Here is a 20781-nt window from a genome sequence, read left to right on the forward strand (position 1 = left end):
ACTCATTGAAAGTACATGATGCATCAAACAAAAGGTAACGGTCGTTAAAATTAACCGATTAAAACAAGGTAACCAGTAATTAGCAGAAAACATTAATTAAGAAAAAGAAAACTATTAAAGCTAAAGGCAGTGAGTTCATTTATTGATTTTCTATTGTTATGGAGTTGATGAACGTCATTAGAAGGGCTCACGTGAGGCTGAACATTCCAAATGACGTCTCGAAGCAATTTGAATGAGTTTTGGTTTTTTTTGAATAAGAAATTTTGTAATTTTGCAAACGCTCTAACTACACTAATATACTTTAAAACTCATGACATCAATCTGTCTAATTGAAGATAAGTTTTAAAATAGATTTTTTTCTTTCTTCTTCAAATCTGGGTTTTGTTAAATTGTACTTAACTTTTGATTACTAACATGGAATTGTTTCAAAAAAGTTTACCTGTTAATTGTCTAACTTCATTTTTTTAAAGAATTCTTTTGTTTTTTATATTATTTCATTTATGTGATTAGTTTGTAATTTCGAAATATGTGGGTTCTTGTTGGGGTTTTGATTAATGGCGTTTCGACTGATTTATCATATCCCTAACGAAAAGATCATGTGAGCCGCTATTTTTTGCAACTGCCAGCAACTTTTGGTGCAATTAAATTCTTCACTTTACCTATATGTTAATATCCATGGGGTAATGATTTATTTAATTACAATTTTCCATGAAATAATCAATCAAAAATAACCTACAATGTATAATTTGAGATCTACCTCTCAGCGACTTGGAAACTAAATAAAAAACAGACTCAATCAAGAATTCCTGAAATAATTTTCCTTAATTATATTGGCTTACCCATTAATTACTTTTGAACTATACTATTCCAATAAATTATTTGAAATATTCTCGAACTGAATTCATGGAATCTAGAAAGATTATGCTGAAAGACTTATAGTTGTATTCGAAATCAAGGAAATTTAAAAAGAAGCCTTGAAAAAGTCATTAATTAAAGGGCAATTTGAAACCAAAATAATTTGACGAAGAGAATGCTACAACGGAGAAAAAAACACATACAGGGAACGCAAACTTGTTCGAGTTAAGGAGATACTCGAGTTAAAGAGAATCTACTGTATTTGGAATTCATAGCAAGCAGCGCAAAAGACCTGACCTTATAAACAAGTCACCTAATAGGAAAGAACTCACTCCCCTGTTTCCATGATCTAGAAGCGATTTGAAACAGGCCGGGATCCGTAGTTTGGTCGGGAAACCGGGTATATAAGTTATTGTGTCGTTGCAACCATCAATATTTTACCATTTTACGTACGTGAAATTTTCCACAGATTACAAAATTGGATGGGGAAAAAATCGATCGATGAATATACCAGAGAAGAATTCTTCATGTAAGAGAACGAAAATAAAAACACAGTGGGAGTATACAGTATTGTGATGCATATTGAATTTCTTTGAAGTTTAAGTAGTTAGGGAAGTAAAGCCTAAGAACGTGATATGCGGTAGTGTCAGTTTAGAGTTATTGACGCAAAAAAATGGGAAAATGTAACGAAAATATTGACGCTATTATTTTGATTTTCAACAATAATCCATTTGTAAACAAACAAATCTTTCTTTTAATTCGCTGATGCAAACATGTTTTTGAAGTATTGACGCAATAGATTTTTGTTGCATACCAAATGTGACTTAGTGTTAAGAAGTTTGAACAAACGCGATAAGTTTGAGTGTCTATCAGCCAATCAGGAAGGCTCTAGCACTTTTTCATAGGCTATTTTTAGATATAGAAACGGGAAATGATTGTAACGCAAATACAAACTAATTATTTTATAAGAACACCTATTTAAAGGGAAACGCTCCTCGTCAATTAGTATAGCGTTATATTCTAGTATCTCCAGGGTTTAATAGACGATTTTAGCTATAGGGAAATCAATCAGAAATACTGACTTGAATCTACTTAATCTCACCGAGTCTCGTTTTGAAACACCCATTTTCTCTTATATTAGGAAATTTTACAAATTATGCTAATAATAAAGTACACAGATTCGAAAGCGGCTGGACTTACATTATAAGCTAGCTGCCAAATATGAGACGTGTCCTGCGCAAGAGCGCATTCCATTAATAAAATGCGCGCGTGGTTCTGAATAATAGCCTTTTGGCAAATAAAGACCACAGGCGATAAATAGAATAGAGGGATTTGTATTCACATGTCGATTGGATTAATCTTACTCCATATTTAATACACTTTATTTGAGCTATTATATGCATATACCGTTTATCTAAAAAGGGATCTAAATTTACGTATTTTGATGCGTGACCATTTTGAAAAGTCACATTTTTCTTTTTGTAAGCCTGCCATTAAAATTATTTTCTGCAAAGTTTGCATGTTGAAGCATATGTATGTTATATCATGACATACGTACTTTCACTTTGCACACGAACTTAGATTTTGTAAGGAAATGAAGCATTAAATGACGTCTTATATGAGTTAGTACGTGATTCAGCGGAAGAGATCTTACAAGGGAAAATGTGGAAACAATTTTTTTTATCTTCGATCCATGGGAAATTTTCATCTTCAAAGAATTTTCTAGATTTTTACTATTGAAGTGTACTTGAGGAATTCCACTAAGCATAAGAATACAATAGACGATATCGGCTTTCCGAATTTTCCCCGAATGATTACCCATGATGCATTGCGCAAAAAATTCACGGAAACAGGCACGACGCAACGGGTACGGCAGGTACGGCGGCCGCCGTACCAGATTTTCAAAAAAATACCCGAAGTTTTCCTCTTCGTCGGTCAAATCGCTATAAAATCGTTTAAATTTCCTCATTCGCCGTACCAGATATAAAAAGCTTCCGTCGTGCCTGGGAAAGTAAATATCGTCCGTGAATTTCGTCTATTTAACATTCCTTCTTTTCCGCATAATAATAAACTTTGAACAGACTTACGAATTCATACTTTAATTTGAAAACAGTCTCACAGACCCGGTGGGACCCTCTCATCAAAATTGAGATAATATTGTGTCCCTCATCTCTCTGAGTGCTTCTCAACCCAATAGGCAAATTATTTTAGCTAGAGCTATTCCGCTAGATTTATGAGCTGTAAGCTAAAGTATTAGAATTTCCCACATATTTAAACAGGCGATCTTCAATAATCATTGGCATTTATGGCCTTCATTTTATCCCACTGGAAATAAAACTTCTCACATTGTCACTGAAACAGGGTTGTATTCTAAGAGATACCGGGGGGGGGGGGGGTTTACTTAGGCAAAAAGGGTACCGGTTGGTTACGAGCCATAACAGTTCCTTTTTCACACCCTCGAAAGTCCCTAATAATATTCGTAAGTCCCCGTAATATCAGGGTGGTCAAAGGAAATTTTTCAGAAAATGAGCTACAATGCTAAGCAACCCCAGGCCTGACTCACAAATTGAAGTTGCTTATAAAAAAGGTATAAACCATAGTAAATGTCACGAATTAGCCTAATTTCTTTCCATCACTGCAATGACGTTAATTTAGTCAAGTCATATCTTGTGTTTAATACAATACATGGTCTCAAAGAAAATTTTTGAAAACTTTTTTGTTAAGTGTGCTGTTTTAAAAAGATTGAAAATTTGGTAACGCATTTCCTGAAGATAGCAAAGCAAAGAGCCCAAAATTCTTATCTTATCACATACGTAAAAGATCCAAAATATAAGAGGGTGGCAAAATCGCCAATTTCCTTTTGACATAGGGGGCCGTCAACTTCAATGTCATGTTTAATTGATGTAATGTTTGATTTGATTACAATGTTTAAGAACTGGTCAATCAGGTTTTGTTGATACCATTATGAAAATCGAAACTCGTAGTCAAATCATAACATAAACAAAAGATAAGAAAAACAAAAACTGCTTATTGGCCCCGCTGAAAATCTTCAAAAGTCACCACGACCTCAATACATAAAAAATATACGTCAGAGAGTCTTTAATAGTAAAGTCCTAATTTGGAAAAGATTTTGATATTGGATCTGTAACGGAAAGCATGCAATCGGTTCCCATGGTGACTGTCGTCATTAAGTCATCTTTAAAGAGCATGATGTCAAATGGGTTTTACTTGTAAGAAAACGATGAAGAGTTTAAATTTTAAACTGTTATAACCGTGAGAATAGGATCCTAGCGTATTCCGGGGGCATCTCTGAGTCTAAAAGGTGGCGTTAAGTTTTTGGAAAATGAATACAGTGGAGTATCCTAAACTTGAATCTGCAAGGGGGTACAAATCTGTTCGACTCAAGGAAATTTTGAGTTATGGAGTAAGGTTCATAAGGCATTTTTAATTGAAGGGACGAGAAGACTTGCTCAAGTTAATGAAACATTCGAGTTATAGAGGTACTGCGCATGGAGAAAACCTTTCATTTATAAATTATTAAATCACTTCTAAAGTCATTCGTAGAAAGTAGAAGAGGAGAAAACGTTCTTATAAAAACAAACATGAAGATGATGTACGCTTTGAAGTAAAGGCTTGCAGTTGCAGAAAGAAGACATCAACCATAATTATCTCGTTTGTTGATTGGTCGCTAAAAGGAAATTAAACCAATAAGAAGTTGTTTGTAAACAGACTATCGACCAATCAGAGAAAAGGATTTTGTTGAGATTTATGACGTTTTTAGTGGCTTTAGGTGTGTTGCGGCAAGGTTACAGTTGTTTTCTTGTCATAAATAGATTTATCTCTTTTTTGTTCTGCTAAGTCCAAACAACGCGCTATACTTTTTTACAATCAAGGAAAAAGCTGTATATGTAAGCAGTAATAAAAATTGGAGGTCTCTGCATAGTGGGAGGAAAGGCAAAGCCCGGCTAGGCCATTGATTTCAAAGCTCCGTAAGTCTATTTGATGAGAAATGAACCCTATCCAAAACGCATGACCCGCGTGTTCTTTACACAAATGCCAGGTTGGGAGTAAAATTTATCGCCAGATTTTGAAACATAAAAGGGCGACATTAAATCGGTCATTCTAAATGCAGCGTAAATCTTAAGGGTTTGTTTTTTCTTGCCTGAGAAAGGTTGAAGATGCCCCGAAGGGGCTTTAAACTCTAAGCTTTAATTTAAAGTAGAAACAGGATTTACAAAGAATTACCTGGCATATGACAGATTTTTTGCAAAGTCTACATTTTTCCTCTGTCTGCGCAAATCATAGTGGAATTCTCCATGTTCAGTATACCAACGGAGGTCATCGCAGTCCCTTCGCACTTAAAATCATGTTTTGTCAACCCCCTTCCACGTTTCACACGAAAACTTTTGAGGCATTTACATGGTCTTAACTTTTTCAGTTTTAGTCCTAAAAATGTTCTTAGCATCTTCTTATCTTGCCAATTTGTGAGTATTTTTATGCAATTTTCTACAAAATTAAGTGTTTTAAAGTTTTTAGTGCCTTTAAATGTTCTTAACTTGTTAGTATTTTGGACATCGAAGCCTATGTTCTTATACATTCTGTTCTTATAAAAAACGTGTAAAGGTTCAAAAAGAGCTTCTCAAAGACATTTCTTCAAAATGGAGGGAGTTTCAAGACGAAGGCTAGAGCCGAATCTTTTCCAAAGTACCGTTTTCAAGCGGTACATTTTTCCGAAACCTGGCGATTGATTTTATTTTCGATTTGGCGTTTCTGTGAAAAGGATGAGATTGAGGAAAATGTTGTTTCATTTCCCATCCAAGAGTTTTCCCTCTAGCTCTTTTCGAGCTCAATGCATCTAACAATTTAAACTCTTTATGAAACGAATAAAATGCAAGGAACATCTGACAATTCTCCAACACTAAGACTATTTTGCTGTTTGAAAAATCCTCGCTTATTCAAGTATTGATATCCTAATTAGATGTTTTTTGGCCAAGAATCCTAACATTCAAGTACTTAGTGAAAAACCGGTATCTAAAAAATGCAATAAAATTTCGATCTGGTCTGTGATTTACATCCGATGATTGGCATTTCTGTTTTGTCATAAAATTGATTCAGGAAATGAATCCACCATGCTTTAAAAGATATTTCACAAAAATGATGAAATTTTCACAATCTCCCGTGGTAGGTGGAATTTTAATTTCTCATTAACAAAAAGATTTTGGCAATGGGAAGAAATGATTGTCTTTGTGACTGCATTGGACTGGAGAAAAGCCGGTGTATTGACTTCTCACACTATAAGGGAAAGCTACAAAATGGTCAAGATCAAGTTATCAACTGTAAAATTGCCTTTGCAATGCACAAACTCGAAACCAGTCCCTTTGCTCGCTTTTTTGTCATTTTGATAGTACTCACGATAAGATCGTATCAAGTCCGAGATCAGGTCCATGAGTAGAATCAAAAAGTGGTGCAAATGGCGAGATTACAGCTTCCACGCAGATATAACTGCGATGAGACTTAAGTGGCAGCAGAGTTTGGAACAAACACTGTGAACACCTCCGCCACTGCTTACTCCGCCCCGCACCAGTTTACAAATTTTTCCTGCCTCCTAAACTATTCACTTAATTAGCGATCTTGTGTGAACGATATGATCTTCTAGATTCGGCGAGCTGTATCCGAGTGGCCTTACGATTGAATGAGAAGAAGGAAAATGTATATATATGTGAAGAAAGTAAAAGAATTTCTGTCCAATTATCTTCTTTCAGGAGATTTGGGTGGCAGAGCAGCATATGCTTTTCGTCCTTATTAGGACTCGTCAACATTGCATAGGCAGATCGAATTACCTAGCATCTCGCGCCATAAAGCTAATTGTGGCGCAGACTGAAAGAAGAAGTGGACAGAATTTCCTGGGGAATTCTGTGAATGACTCCTCTGGAGTCAAGCTTATATACACATCTTCTCACAGACCCAGCAGTAATTTTCAGCCAGTGGGTGTAAAAACAACGAAGTGAAACTCGATGTGGATAGATTTTCTTAAGTTTTTTTATCACTGACAATTTGAATACCATTGTTTCTAAGTCAGAGAGTTCAGTGTGGATCGAGAGAATATCCAATTAGTTTGCAGTGAGAATTTGTCTATTTGATTATTTTCAGCGGGGACAAAAATTGGAGTATTATTTTCCACTGCAGGGGCGGTATTTAAGCCAATTTTTCCTATTGGAGGCGGTGCCCTACCTGGCCTGTGAGATATGGGGTGTTTTAATCTATATATGTACTGGCTCTTATTTGCTTGTTATCAAATGGGCTGTTCCATTAAAATCCTTACAGGAGGGTGGACGAACCTTTTTAAGCTAAAAATTCTTGAAAATATCTGTATATCCCCTAGAAATGGCAAAATGGGCAAAGGGTTTCCGTGGAAAAATTTTTCATACTTCAATTTAAAGTGAGGGTGAATAAACTAAAACCACCAGTTGTTTACCCCGTGGAAATTTTATAATAACTTTTTACCCCCTGGAAAAATGAAAAACACTCCTCCCCGGAAATTCTTTTCCGGTCACCGACTGGAAATGTTCGTCTATCCCCCTGTATGGGATATAAAATAGAACAAGCCCAATAAAAGTATGATAAATATTGTGTAGTTTTCCCTTAAACAAAAATTTTCAAATGGTACCAAGACATTATCCAAGGAAACAAAATAAGCCAAGAAGATTCTTCAATGGAGAATCAATCAAGTTCTAAAGATAGTATCTGATTGTCCATTAACAATTCAAACATATACAAGTGTTATAACGAAATCTTATAAATATTAAATCAAGCATTTATATGATATTCCCACTGAAATTCAATTCATGATATTCATGACGCATGTTTTCTACGGAGAGAACCCGGTTTTAGCCAATAGTGACAAATTTAAACTAGAAAACATTTCGTTATGAATATCATGAATATGCCTAAGTAACACAAACAATACTCTTTTTATGTAAGAACAATTTTATAAAAGAACATGAGACAAATTCGTGCAAAATCTAAGAACGAGATTAGAATATCCTGAGTCAATCTGAGTCTCAAAATCAAGAAATGACGATAAAAAAACTGATGTAAACTTAAATATAAAATATATTACGGATAGCCTAAAGGATGTATTAGTTTTAAAATCACTAATAGGAAAATCTAAGTAACAGCCAAAAAAAATTTTCTTAGGTTGTCAGTTCTTATAAAACGGAAAATTATTAAACCATCAATTTTGAATAAATTATGTACTTTCTCAAACTTTTTCCAAATCGAAAATAATTTCACACTAAGGTCAATATATTAGTTGACTCACTGGGTAGCGCAAAATGAAGCGGGCCAGAATTTTTTCACTTTTAATGGTTCTAAAGATCCATCTTATAAATGCTCACAATATACTTCGTCTTGCTGACCAACGTTCTGCAAAATTCCTTCTTCGACATGATGGTAAAGTACCGAACAGAGAACCATATATTGAATTTAAGACCGATTCCGTCGAAGTTTGTATGGATAGATGTGTTGCAGGTGCTCCGTGTAAATCAATCAATTATAACTCAACTCTCCAAACCTGTCAACATATTGACTACGATATTAATGACGGGAAAGATTACGGAACAAAACCGGGATGGCAGCACTATGACACCGGAAAAACCCAACTGACACGGATCTTGGATGGAACACAAAATTATTGTGTCACCAATACTGAATCAGATCCTTGTAACCCTGGGTCCGGCTCGTATTATTATTTAAGGTATAAACCAATAACAGATGCATCTTGTACTGGAATCGAGGCTTATTATGAATTTGATGAAACACTGGGTACGATTAAGCATCATTGTTCTGGCCTTTTTCTTATCAAATACATAGGATACGTGACGCTTCAACCGGAAAGCTCACTTTCTGGCTCTTTACTGACTGATGAACTTAATCGTTGGCGGAAAAACTCTTGTAAGTTCCTTTTCTAACTACTAATTTAATTTCTACAATTCTATACTTAAATAAAAGGAAGTAAATGGGCTGTTCCATTCAAAATTCATACAGATGGTGCGGGGGGGGGTGCTTGGTGAACGAACCTTTTCAATACCTTGGCAGAATTTGCCAAAAAAACTATGGAAAATTTTTTTTTTGTAGTAGTATTTGCATTAATAAAGAGAAATAATATTTATTCATGGTAAAGCTGAGATAAAGAAAATAAATTCCTAAACCAGAAACATTTGCAGGAGTTAGAAGAAGACATTACTGCCTTTTCACCTAACCCTTTCGAGCGAAGTTTGCTTATTTACAGTCTAAATGGAGCGAGAAAATTAAAAGATGTTTTAGGTATACTATATGTACGTGTATATAAAAAGTTCCTTGAACCCTCTAGAAATTCTTCTTGGGATTATCCCCTGGAAATGTTTGTCCACCGGCATACTGGAGAAGTGGGACGTGGGACGGTGAGACGCTCAAGTGGGACGCTCGGGTGGGACGCTCAGGTGGGACGCTAAGGTGGGACGGTGGTGGGACGCTCAGGTGGGACGCTAAGGTGGGACGGTAGTGGGACGTTAAGGTTGGACGCTAAAGTGGGACGGTAGTGGGACGCTAAGGTGGGACGCTAAGGTGGGACGGTAGTGGGACGCTAAGGTGGGACGGTAGTGGGACGGTAGTGGGACGCTAAGGTGGGACGGTAGTGGGACGCTCAGGTGGGACTGTAGTGGGACGCTCTCTCGTAAGGCTTTTGTATTTTTGCTTCTCTGATAATTATGTACGAGTAAAAAAGAACTCAATATGAGTAAATGAATACTTTCACAAAACACATATACATGATCTGTTCTTCAGTTTTCAACCTACACAGGATTTCGGCCAAAATATATATATTGATTTTTTTTATCATATAGTGGATGATAAACGAATAATAATAAACCAGCTGCGCTGGAAGGTCAGCCTAAATTGCTTAATATGATTAGAAAGATATGTTGTTAAAAATTGATATGATTTACTAAGACGAGAGTAAAAAAATCATCAAATTTACGTTTGTACACAATATGGATTAACGAAAATATGCCATGTTACAATCTGTATGACAGAATAATTATTCGTCTCTTAATTAGGATAGATATTTAGATATACAGATGAACAGCAACAAAAGACTACATCAACAACAGATTCAAGAAAATAAAAATCCTTGCAAGGAAGTTAAATGCAAGTACTTATCAAAAATCACAAAAAAATTATACACTTATTATTTTTTACTAAGCTTAGACTTATAATTATATTCAAGCTCAAGCTGGACAAAAAATCAAAAAAGTTTCAAAAACAAAGATGCTGTAAATCAGTAAAAGTTAAAATGGTGTCATTCTTATTCATCTTAACTGCAGAAAAATAGTTTAGCTTAAAACTACATGTTTTTCAAAATTCAAAATAAGGTTTACACTGACATCTAACAGTCAGGCACATCCTGGCAAATGAACGGGGTATTATTCACTTGCGACCATTGGCAAATGAACGGGGTCGAAAACGAAAGTGACGTAAATAGCGCCGAATACCCAGTTTAATTGAACCGGGTTGGAAATATTTTGCTTCATTTCAAAGAACTGCATAGATGAAATTTTTTTTCCATGGGTCAATTTTGTCTTCGAAGATTGAAGAAACTTTTAATGAAAAAATAAAGTTCCCAGTTTTCTTCCATTTTTCCCTTTTTCAGTTTGAAGTTCATTTTTATTCATTTTCACGCTTTTAGCCTGAGATGTCCTATCTCATTTACATTGGGTGACGAATACCCCATGCAAATGCTCACCCCGTTCATTTGCCAGGATGTGCCTGACTGTCTAAAATTTATTCAAATTTAAAGTTTTATGATTAGCATACCCGCTGTCGTCCCAGAAAGACTGTAATTATTGTACTGTATTTTCCCTAACCTGAGCCTAAATATATATGCTTAAACGTGCAATATTTATCTATTAAAAAATATTTAATCCATTTATATACATTTATTATTTATCATTATTAGTCCAGAATGTATAAATGTCCGCCATCAAATCACAGTGGAAAAATGCAAGTCTAGAAAAACATAATTTTTGTCAATAATTTGATGAAGAATACTTCAGCCTTTCTGAAATTTACACAGGAGCTGCACTTTAAATATATACTTGATTTAATTTCCATTTACGCTTGATCCTAATTATCTCCAAGTCAAAAAGAACAAATGCAAGTGTCTGCTTTCAAATTGCAGTGAAAACTTAAGTCTAGAAAAAATCATTTTTGCGTCAATATAATTTGATGAAGAACTTCGGTCTTTCTCGATTCACATAGGAGCGGTACTTTAATATACTTGATCAATTTCTATTTACGCTTTATAATATTATCTCCAAGTCGGTCCAAAAAAAATTAAACGTAACTTCCAGTGAAAAACGCAAGTCTAGAAAAAAATCATATTTGCGTCATTATAATTTGATGAAGAACTTCGGTCCTTCTCGATTCACATAGGAGCGGTACTTTAATATACTTGATCAATTTCCATTTACGCTTTATAATAATTATCTCCAAGTCGGTCCAAAAAAACAAACGTAACTGCCAGTGAAAAACGCAAGTCTAGAAAAAAATCATATTTGCGTCAATATAATTTGATGAAGAACTTCGGTCTTTCTCGATTCACATAGGAGCGGTACTTTAATATACTTGATCAATTTCCATTTACGCTTTATAATAATTATCTCCAAGTCGGTCCAAAAAAACAAACGTAACTGCCAGTGAAAAACGCAAGTCTAGAAAAAATCATTTTTGCGTCAATATAATTTGATAAAGAACTTCGTTCCTTCTCAAATTTACATAGGAGCTGTACTTTAATATACTTGAACAATTTCCATTTACGCTTTATCAATATTATCTCCAATTGTCCAGAAGAACAAGCATATAAAATGTCTATAAATGTATCAAATAAAAAAAACACTCAAGTTCGAGAAAACATTATTTTTGTGAATAATCAGATAATTAAGCTGTGAACTGTAATATATATACACTCCATCAAATTCCAGCAATTGTTGGTGGTTATTCTATATTCAAGTCCAAAATGAAAAACTATGTTTTCATGCTACAAAATAATGAGGTCTAGGTAAAAGAATAACTCACAATTCAGGAAAAAACTTGAGCAAATAAGTTAAAATCTTCATACTTTAAAGAAAAAAACATCCTAATAATCTAACTCCAGTGTTGTATCTTCCTTAGTTATAAGTTTAAAAGCCACTTCAACAAAATATAATGATTGTATATAAAATAAAAGCTGGCAAGAGATAAACAACGAACGAACGAAAAAGCACCGCTTTGGCAGCCATATTGAATTGTTTTTAACACATATCGGGAAACCAAACTTAGCCCGATTGGATGAATTGAAAGCGTATCCCAACCGGAACACTGCCCTAAAAAAGCTTGAGAGTAAATACACAGATCGGGAGACCAAACTTAACCCGATCGGATAAAAACTTTAGAAATCGGAATAAAAAAACCAAACTCTTAAGCGGCGGCTGGAAAAAAGGGATTTGAAGGGTCATCGGGGCTGACCAATAATATTCAAATTGGATGTTTGATCGAAAAGCTACCAAGCAATATGCGTGCGAGTCAGAAATAAACACCGGAAAATGTGTAATCAATTTCTGGCTCCTTATCTTCAGGCTCATATTGTCTAATTTATAGAACAATTTTATTATTTTCCAACACTTTCAATCCTTTGCAACTTTGTCTAGGCTAAATCTGGGAAAACCTAATGGCCAGTAAAACTTTTTTACCCCCTTTAATCATATATAACAGGTTTCAATAGGTTTTAGATTCTTCACACTAAGGTTTTTACAAAAGTGGTCCAGCAGCAGCCTGACTATATTTCGAAGAGTTTATATTTATTGAGAATAACAAAGTAATCATTCGAATCAGAGGGGTTTCCCCAGAAACACGATTTTGAATTCGAATGAAAAGAAAACATTCTAATTGTAATAAAGGGCTTTCCCCTCAGCATGAGTGGGACGGTAGTGGGACGTTCAAGTGGGACGCTCTTTTATTAGAATATTGTCTTTTTGTCTTTATAATTATTTAATGAAAAATGTGAAATCAATTTCTGGCTCCTTTTCTTTTGGTTTGGCTAGTAATTTATAGAACACTACTGTAAGTCTGCGATAACGTATTTCGAAAAAAAATGATGCACAAACAAATGAAAATAAAACCAAAAAACTCAATAAAAATCTATAAACAACTTTCAACGATGGACACGCGACTTTAAAAATCTTTAGCCTAGTCAACTTCATAAAATTTGATGAAAGAAGTTTTTGGGCGCCTCGTGTATGTTTCACCTCACGGGTTTTCCCTTTCACGTGAACAATGTGGATACTTTTATTATTCATGCTAATGGTGTAACCCTTTGTTGTCGATTCGAATGTTTTCCTTTCATTCGAATTTTGAATTCGAAAAGTAAACATCTTGTCTCTGGGGAAGTCCCTGTGATTGGAATGTTCATTTTTTATATGATACTCTTTAAAATCAGTTCTCGCAGATTTAGACATTTAGCCTCTAGGCTAAAAAGAGCGTTAGAATTGTTGAAATTGCTCTGTAAATTACACAATTGAATTACACAAAAAGAGCCAAGAGGAGGAGCCAGAAATTGATTTATCTGACTGACTAGCTTTTTGTGTCTTTGTAGCTTCGATCAAATTGATTATGTTATTATTTTATAATCCATTCACTATGAAAAAAGTCAAAAACATTTCGATCGATCTGTGTATTGTTTATAAGTACTTGACCTGTCCCTCTTCACTGTATTATAAAAAGAAAAAGACAAAATACATATAAAAGAGGCGTCCCCACTACCGTCCCACCTTAGCGTCCCACTACCGTCCCACCTTAGCGTCCCACTACCGTCCCACCTAAGCGTCCCACTACCGTCCCACCTTAGCGTCCCACTACCGTCCTACTTTAGCGTCCCACTACCGTCCTACCTTAGCGTCCCACTACCGTCCACCTTAGCGTCCCACTACCGTCCCCCACCTTAGCGTCCCACTACCGTCCCACCTTAAGCGTCCCACTACCGTCCCACCTTAGCGTCCCACTACCGTCCCACCTTAGCGTCCCACTACCGTCCCACTTGAGCGTCCCACCTGAGCGTCCCACTCGAGCGTCCCACCTGAGCGTCCCACCGTCCCACGTCCCACTTCTCCAGTATGCCTTGTCCACCCACATACAAAACCAGAATCCGAAAATAAGTCAGAAAAATGTCCCGAAAATAATTCTAAAATTGCTAAAAAAACTTAAACTCCTGAAAGAAAGTAAAAAAAAATCAAAAAAATCTTACAAAATCCAAAAACTGTGAAATCCTAAAATCTCAACCAAAAATCCAAAATATCTCAAAAAATTTCATCAAGTCTGGAAAAAAAAAATTCAAGTGATCTGCCTCACAGCAATTTAAACAAGTTCAAAAATGCAAAAAAAAATTCATTCAACGTTTATTGGCATGGGTTGGTTGGATTCATATCGTATTATTTCTATCATTAGATAATTTTTTGGATCATCACCATTCCGCTCTTTATCCGTATAACGGCCTATCCGATGGGACATGGACTCGGTACACATCTTACAACGTCTTACCTGGAGCTGGCTCTACAATCGTCCTGGACAGAAGTATGTTGTTTTATTTATATCTTTATTATTCATGATAAAACATAACATATTTTTCTTTAACGATATTTCGACCACTTTACGTGTCTTTTTCAAGCTACTAAGTATGTACAGATTTTGATCCTACATTTATTGAAAAATAGTATTCATGATATGTACCACTGCATTGTCTTCTAACATTCACAGACTCAACAGCTGGTTGAATGATTTTACGTCACTTACAACCAATCAGATGTTTGGTCTATGTTGTGATGTCGAAGACATTGTAGTGATTCATATCATGAATATGGGTATTTACTGTAGTTATCTAGCGAGTAAATGTCGTTATGATTTAAACCAGTATTGCAGGATAAATCTTTTGTCATTTGTTTGAATACCTCAAGGAAGAAATTTTGGCGGAAGTTTTAATTTGGGAAATGGTTAGAAAATTTTAATGCGATGGTTGCATGGTAGATTCTTGGTAAAAATTGTTATTGCACAAGCATTTCTTAAAAGATGAGTAAAATACAAATTAGAGTAAGTTTGAGTTCGTTGGAAAGGGTATATCCGTCAAATACTCTAAATGCTCTATACACCTTTTCGACCGTAGCCGCCAATTGCCACGCGGGCATTTTTTTGTCCGCTTTATCCCACTAAAACCGTCCCAGTCCTTTTTTCGCATCTATAGAGAATAGAAAAATGTGTCAAAAAAGGATTGGATATAGTTTAGGGGGATAATTAAATAATTAAATGGCACGCGTCTGACCACGCGACTACGATCGAAAAGGTGTATTATTAAAAGCGTTTTGTTCTTATCTCTTTTCAAAGTTGTTCATCCCGTCAAATTCGAAATGATGCATACAACAATCTCAAATTTCGACAATTTCGAATCTGAATTTAGAAGTAGATTTGCTAACGGTTACCAAAAGACAGTCTATCAATCAGATTTCAATATCTACCCGTCAATGGGTGACACTTATGCTGTTCGGATGCAAGCTTTATTTTCACCGGACGTTACTGGGACATACTCTTTTTGGCTAAGAGGCGATGACTATGCTTTACTCTTTATCGGCGAAGATGAAGCTCCTGCCAGTAGACAGTTTGTTGCTAAACGACCAAACAACTATGCTTATTATCATACGTAAGTATATAGATCTTTTGAATTACAAACAATTCAGGTTTATAGTAGGGGGCCAAGCCTGGAATTCCGTGACATCTTTTTTACGACCTAGCCATTTTAAGTCTATTCGAAAAAACAGTATATTACAAGATATTCTTGAGAAGGAGGACGCGGATTAGGCCCGGGAAAACCTTTTGTGACCAAAATAGTGACGCCAAAGGCAAAACTGCAAGGGAAGTCGGGGTAGAGAAATGGCTGATTTTCAAAAGTCAAAATAAACGAAAATGATTGGTACCATCTGATAGAGCATGAAATTCTGAGCAAAAAATTGTATAACAACAACTCTCTGAATAAAACACACACAGGAATACAGCCACTATTAGGGTTGCGAGCTGACGACCGCCCGATTTTCGAACTTTGGACCTTTACCGGGACTAAAAAGGAGAAAACAAAGGGAAATTTTGGAAATTTGACCAATTTTGACCAAATTTCGATCTTTCAGGGGGTAAAAAGATGAAATTGTCCTATTTTTCCGACCGTTAGTGGGACTGAAATTTGATTTTCTGATTTTCCGACCCTTAGCGGGACTTTGGAAGTCCAAAAAAGGTACCCTTAAGGGCGGCACATACCGTACCCTCCATTTGCCTAAGTACCCCCTCCTCCCAGGAATGGAATAAATCTAAAGAATTCATTGGAATAAAATTAAAGGATTTATCATACAAGAAAGAAAGTATAAGAACAGTTATACAACTTCGGAATTCTATTGATTTTCTTCCTTTTAGGGATGCTAAAGGAGAAAAGTTTTTGGAAAAAGAAAAGTTGTATTACATTGAATTACTGTTTTATGAACATTTTGGCGGTGATTGGTTAATTTGTTCCATGATTCGACCTGGTGATGTTGATCGAATAATTGTATCGTCAGATCATTTGTACCCTCTACCTTGAAAATATTCTTAAATTGACTCATACTAGAGTCTGTCTCAATATAATTTGCAGTGGAGACAAAAAAGGCTATAACTTTTGATAGAATTTGAATTAGATAGCAGTTCTGTGCTTGTTAAGAAGATAATTTGCAGTGGAATAATATCAAAAAAGAAAAGAATTCAAAAAATGGAAAGATGAAAATAAAAAATGAAGAAGAAGAAAATCAATTTCTTGTAGAATTATGCTATGATCTTCATTTTTATTTCAGAAACTCTTCGATCTTAGAGCGTCATAAATGCGAAAAAAAATTAAAAAATTATTCATTCGGTCAAATACATGTTTTTTTTATAAGCATAACGCTAATAAGCATATGAAGGCTCAGATTTGCAGAATTCCTAAGCATAACATGAGCATATATGTCAGCCTAAAATATTTTTCAAGTGGTCATTTTTATCTGTTTAAAAAGGTTTGGTAGAGGTGAAGTAAAAAATAAGACAATCCACGGCTAGCTACATTCCACTGCTCCCAAAATCAGAGCAAAGTTTTACAAAATTTCATTAAAAACTTGGCTCGGGGTGAATCATAAGCATGATTCTTAAGCATATAATAAGCATAAACTATGCCTGGATGCTTTGAAAACTTAAGCATACATGAGGCTGACCATACACTTGCTTATAAAAAACATGTAATACAGCTTAAACTTTTCCCTGGTTGACTTAAAATAGGGCTCTTTTTTGATTGTTTTTGATTATTTTTGAGGTCAATCAGTGATAAACTTTGAATATATCTTTCGATAGAATAAATTACTTTGAACATTTTTTTCACATTAACTAATGATCTTCTAAGATCCTTCTAAGATCAAACAATCACTCGTGTGAAAATGATAATTATAGCACAATTGTTGAAGAAGTTGATTTTCTTCTTCTTCATTTTCAATTTCCATTTTCCGATCTTTTTAAGTTTTTAATTTATGATAATATTCCACTACTGTTTATCTTTTCAACGAGCACAAAACCACTATCTAATTCAAATTCTATCAAAAGTTAAAGCCTTTTTTGTCTCCACTGCAAATTATATTGAGACAGACTTTAAATCATATGTTTATTCATCTTGAATATCTTATCGGCCCTTTTTGGCCGGTCCTCGAGCCACCAATGCCCAATTTCGGCAATTTCGAGTCAAACATATCGAAAATTGATAAATTTGCTTTTACAGTCAAGACAGCCAAGTAAGTTTATTCGTCTGATAGCTGTCAGCAGAGCCTGGATAGAGGTAGTGTAACCCCTTTTTGTGCCAGATCTGGGAGATCGCCAAAAGCTGAAGTGTAGTGCCTACCCTCAACTACCAGAACCATAGTATAAGAAAGCCGCGGCTGGAATGATAACATCTGAACTTCTCTTGTTCTATCTCTGTCGTATTTGATGACTATTTGTTGATCAAGAAATCAGTAATGTAGCATCTTTAATGGTAGATTTTATTGGTTTGTCGTTAATACTTACTTCTTAGCGCGTTTTAGACATTAATGATATGCCCTTGATAATACACTTGCATTATAAAATCATTGTAAAGGAAAGATCAACAATAAGAAATTTAAACAAGCACAAAATGGCCGGGCTGAAATAACTCAAAAGTTAATAAAGTGCCTCGGATGCCTTCGCCATATTTCAGTAAAATCTTTTTAGAAATCAATGAAAAAGTACATCAAGATAATACTGTGAAAATTTCAAGCCAGCACCTTCAAAATTCATCATTCAAACTGACATGAAAGTTGTCATCTTGAATATAGTTCTTATAATTTCAATTTTGGCGAAAAACTATTGTTTCCACAAAATACCCCTAAAATATGTCCAAAATTAGTTCAAGTGTTCTATTGGGTACAGATTCAAAGATATCTAGCAATAAAAAACTTTTTTTATAGGAAAATAAGAGAACACTTTCAAAAACTATCTACCAATAATAAACTGAGCATCTTGATGTTCTTATAAAGCTCGGAGACAGAGATGGAACAGCAATTAACTGAAAAGACAATGCTGTGCATATTCCAGCCGCGGCTTTCTTATACTATGCCAGAACTAAGAGAAGTTTTTGGCCGGTACGTTAGTATCTCTTGAAATATACCCCCGGATAGATCTACCGATATCCAAAACCCTTGCTACCACACAAACATTCAGCAAATGTGCAAACATGACACTACATATTGGCAGCTGGAATGATTGCTGTGGATAATCGTTGACTAAGCTTCGTGGTAGTTAGCTTCATGATATCTTAAAGGAACTTTTTTTGTCAACCTCGTTCCCTGTGTATATTATCGTCTTTTTTATCCTTACTGATAGCGACGCAGATAATACTCTTGCTATTCTCTGGCGTCAATCAAGTAACGTAAATAAAGCCTGTGAGAAACTGGGATGAGGTTGATTGTTTTTTCATTTTGTATTTAAGAGTCTGCACATTTAAGTATAATATTTACTATCGTCTTCACTAACGCAAAAAATATTGTTGTCAACTAAACTATAATTCAACATCGTTTTAATTTTTTTTTTCTAATAAGGTGGGACCAATTTGATTAGTTGTTTTACGGGCCCGACCGACCCTGAAATTCCAAAAATCGAAATAAAAATAGAATTCATTTTGGTAGTACATTTTTATTTTCATTGCTTTACAGACTCCCAAATTTTCAAAGTTTTAGTAGTTTTTCCAAGGTTTTGAGAATTTTAAGTTTAATTTTTCATTAAGATTACTAATGATGTTATCTTATTGGAGTCTACATATTTTTAAGTGCTACAATATTGATATTTTACTACAGATATAGGATACATAAGATTTTTATAGTGTTATAGTTGATAACATTTGTAATCCATTATTGTTATATTTACTCACACCCCTGTGTCACAGACCCGCTGGGACCCCAGCCACACCGGAAAATTTGGCAAAAATTTCGTCCCTGGTGGGAAAATACCCTAAAATTTCAGCCCCACTGGGAAATTGACTTTGATTTCATCCCATTTGAAATTTAATGTTTTAAATTGCACTCCAAACCCATGCCCACTGGGTGTTTTAACCTTGAAACAATTGAATTTCTATCTCCATTGGGATTTCAAAAGAAGTTCTTATCCCCATTGAGGAAAAAAGTCTCACCGGGGCTGTGAGACAGGGTGTCTTATCTTGCACATTGTACGCTTTCTAGACGACTCACTAACTAACGTGATAAGAAGACATGAAAAGTTAAATGATAAATAAAGTTATTTCCATTTGAATTTTTGTTACCGGCAACCCATTCTCAAGTCAGTCTCAATATAATCTGCAGCGGAGACAGAAAGGTCTGTATCGTTTTGACAAAATTTGTTTGTTTATGCTTGTTGAAAAGATATCCAAGATTGGAATATCACCAACAGAAAAATAAATTCAAAATAATAATAAGGTTGGACTACACGTCTTTTTTTTTTAAGAAACACACTTTTAAGAAACATGAGGCTCAGAATGCCTAAAAACTAAGAAACATCTAAGAAACATGCTGAGGCTGAGAATGGGAAAATAACATTTTTTAATTCGGTTTTTTATAAGAACCTTCCAATGAAGGCTAATTATGTCAAAAAGTTTAGAAACATGTAAGAAACATTTAAGGCTCAAAAGGCCGATTTCTTAAGAAACATTGAGGCTGCTTGGTAAAACTAGTTTCCTAAAAAAAAACAACGTGTATCCTCTTTTTAATAAAAACTGTGAGCTAAAACAGAACTCGGTTTAGTCTCAGAAAGTCGTCAAATACCAAAAGCTTTTTTTGACGTACTCCATATGCTTCCTGAAAAAACAACTTTCAGCCAGAAGTTTTCAGACTGTCGTTATCAAAAAGTCAGAATACTGGCTCTTCTATTAGTAGGGGGAAATTTGTAAAACCGCGCGATCTTTTTAGTCAAAGCACTTGTTATACATTTTTGGAAAGCTAAGGGGTAGGGGAATCAAAATAACTTGGGTGCCAATTTTTTTCGCACACTTTGGTGTGATTTCGGACAAATATGACAGTCTCAGGCAAAAATTATAGGGTCAAAAATTAATGAACATTTTAGCTTGAGAAAATACCTGTTGTATATTTATGGAAAGCTCTCAAAAAATTAAGATTAGAGATATATTGCGAGTATAAGTGATTTCATTACCTTACTCGAGATATTGAGCTTCTAAAAGTGCAAAAACTGGACAAAACAGCTGTTTCTGGCTGAAAAACGCTGTTACCGGTTTCGTGTCGCTCCGGCATGGTTTCCGTTACGGATCAA

The 20781-nt window shown here is 35.0% G+C and overlaps 2 protein-coding genes across 2 annotated transcripts in view; one reads left to right on the forward strand and one right to left on the reverse strand.

Moving 5' to 3' along the window:
• Nucleotides 1–20781, reverse strand: part of LOC136803432 (nuclear pore complex protein Nup155-like) — a 158958-nt gene that overhangs the window by 36210 nt on the left and 101967 nt on the right. The gene's annotated exons all lie outside the window — the stretch shown is intronic.
• LOC136803583 (uncharacterized) lies at nucleotides 8182–16615 on the forward strand. Its single transcript, XM_067060314.1, has 4 exons — nucleotides 8182–8808; nucleotides 14371–14496; nucleotides 15301–15613; nucleotides 16375–16615. Exons 1-4 carry the CDS (start codon nucleotides 8190–8192, stop codon nucleotides 16535–16537), a joined length of 1221 nt encoding a protein of 406 aa, XP_066916415.1. The 5' UTR covers nucleotides 8182–8189; the 3' UTR covers nucleotides 16538–16615.

This window comes from Clytia hemisphaerica, unplaced genomic scaffold, assembly GCF_902728285.1.
Source record: "Clytia hemisphaerica strain Z4C2 unplaced genomic scaffold, Clytia hemisphaerica genome assembly, whole genome shotgun sequence".
Taxonomy (NCBI): domain Eukaryota; kingdom Metazoa; phylum Cnidaria; class Hydrozoa; order Leptothecata; family Clytiidae; genus Clytia; species Clytia hemisphaerica.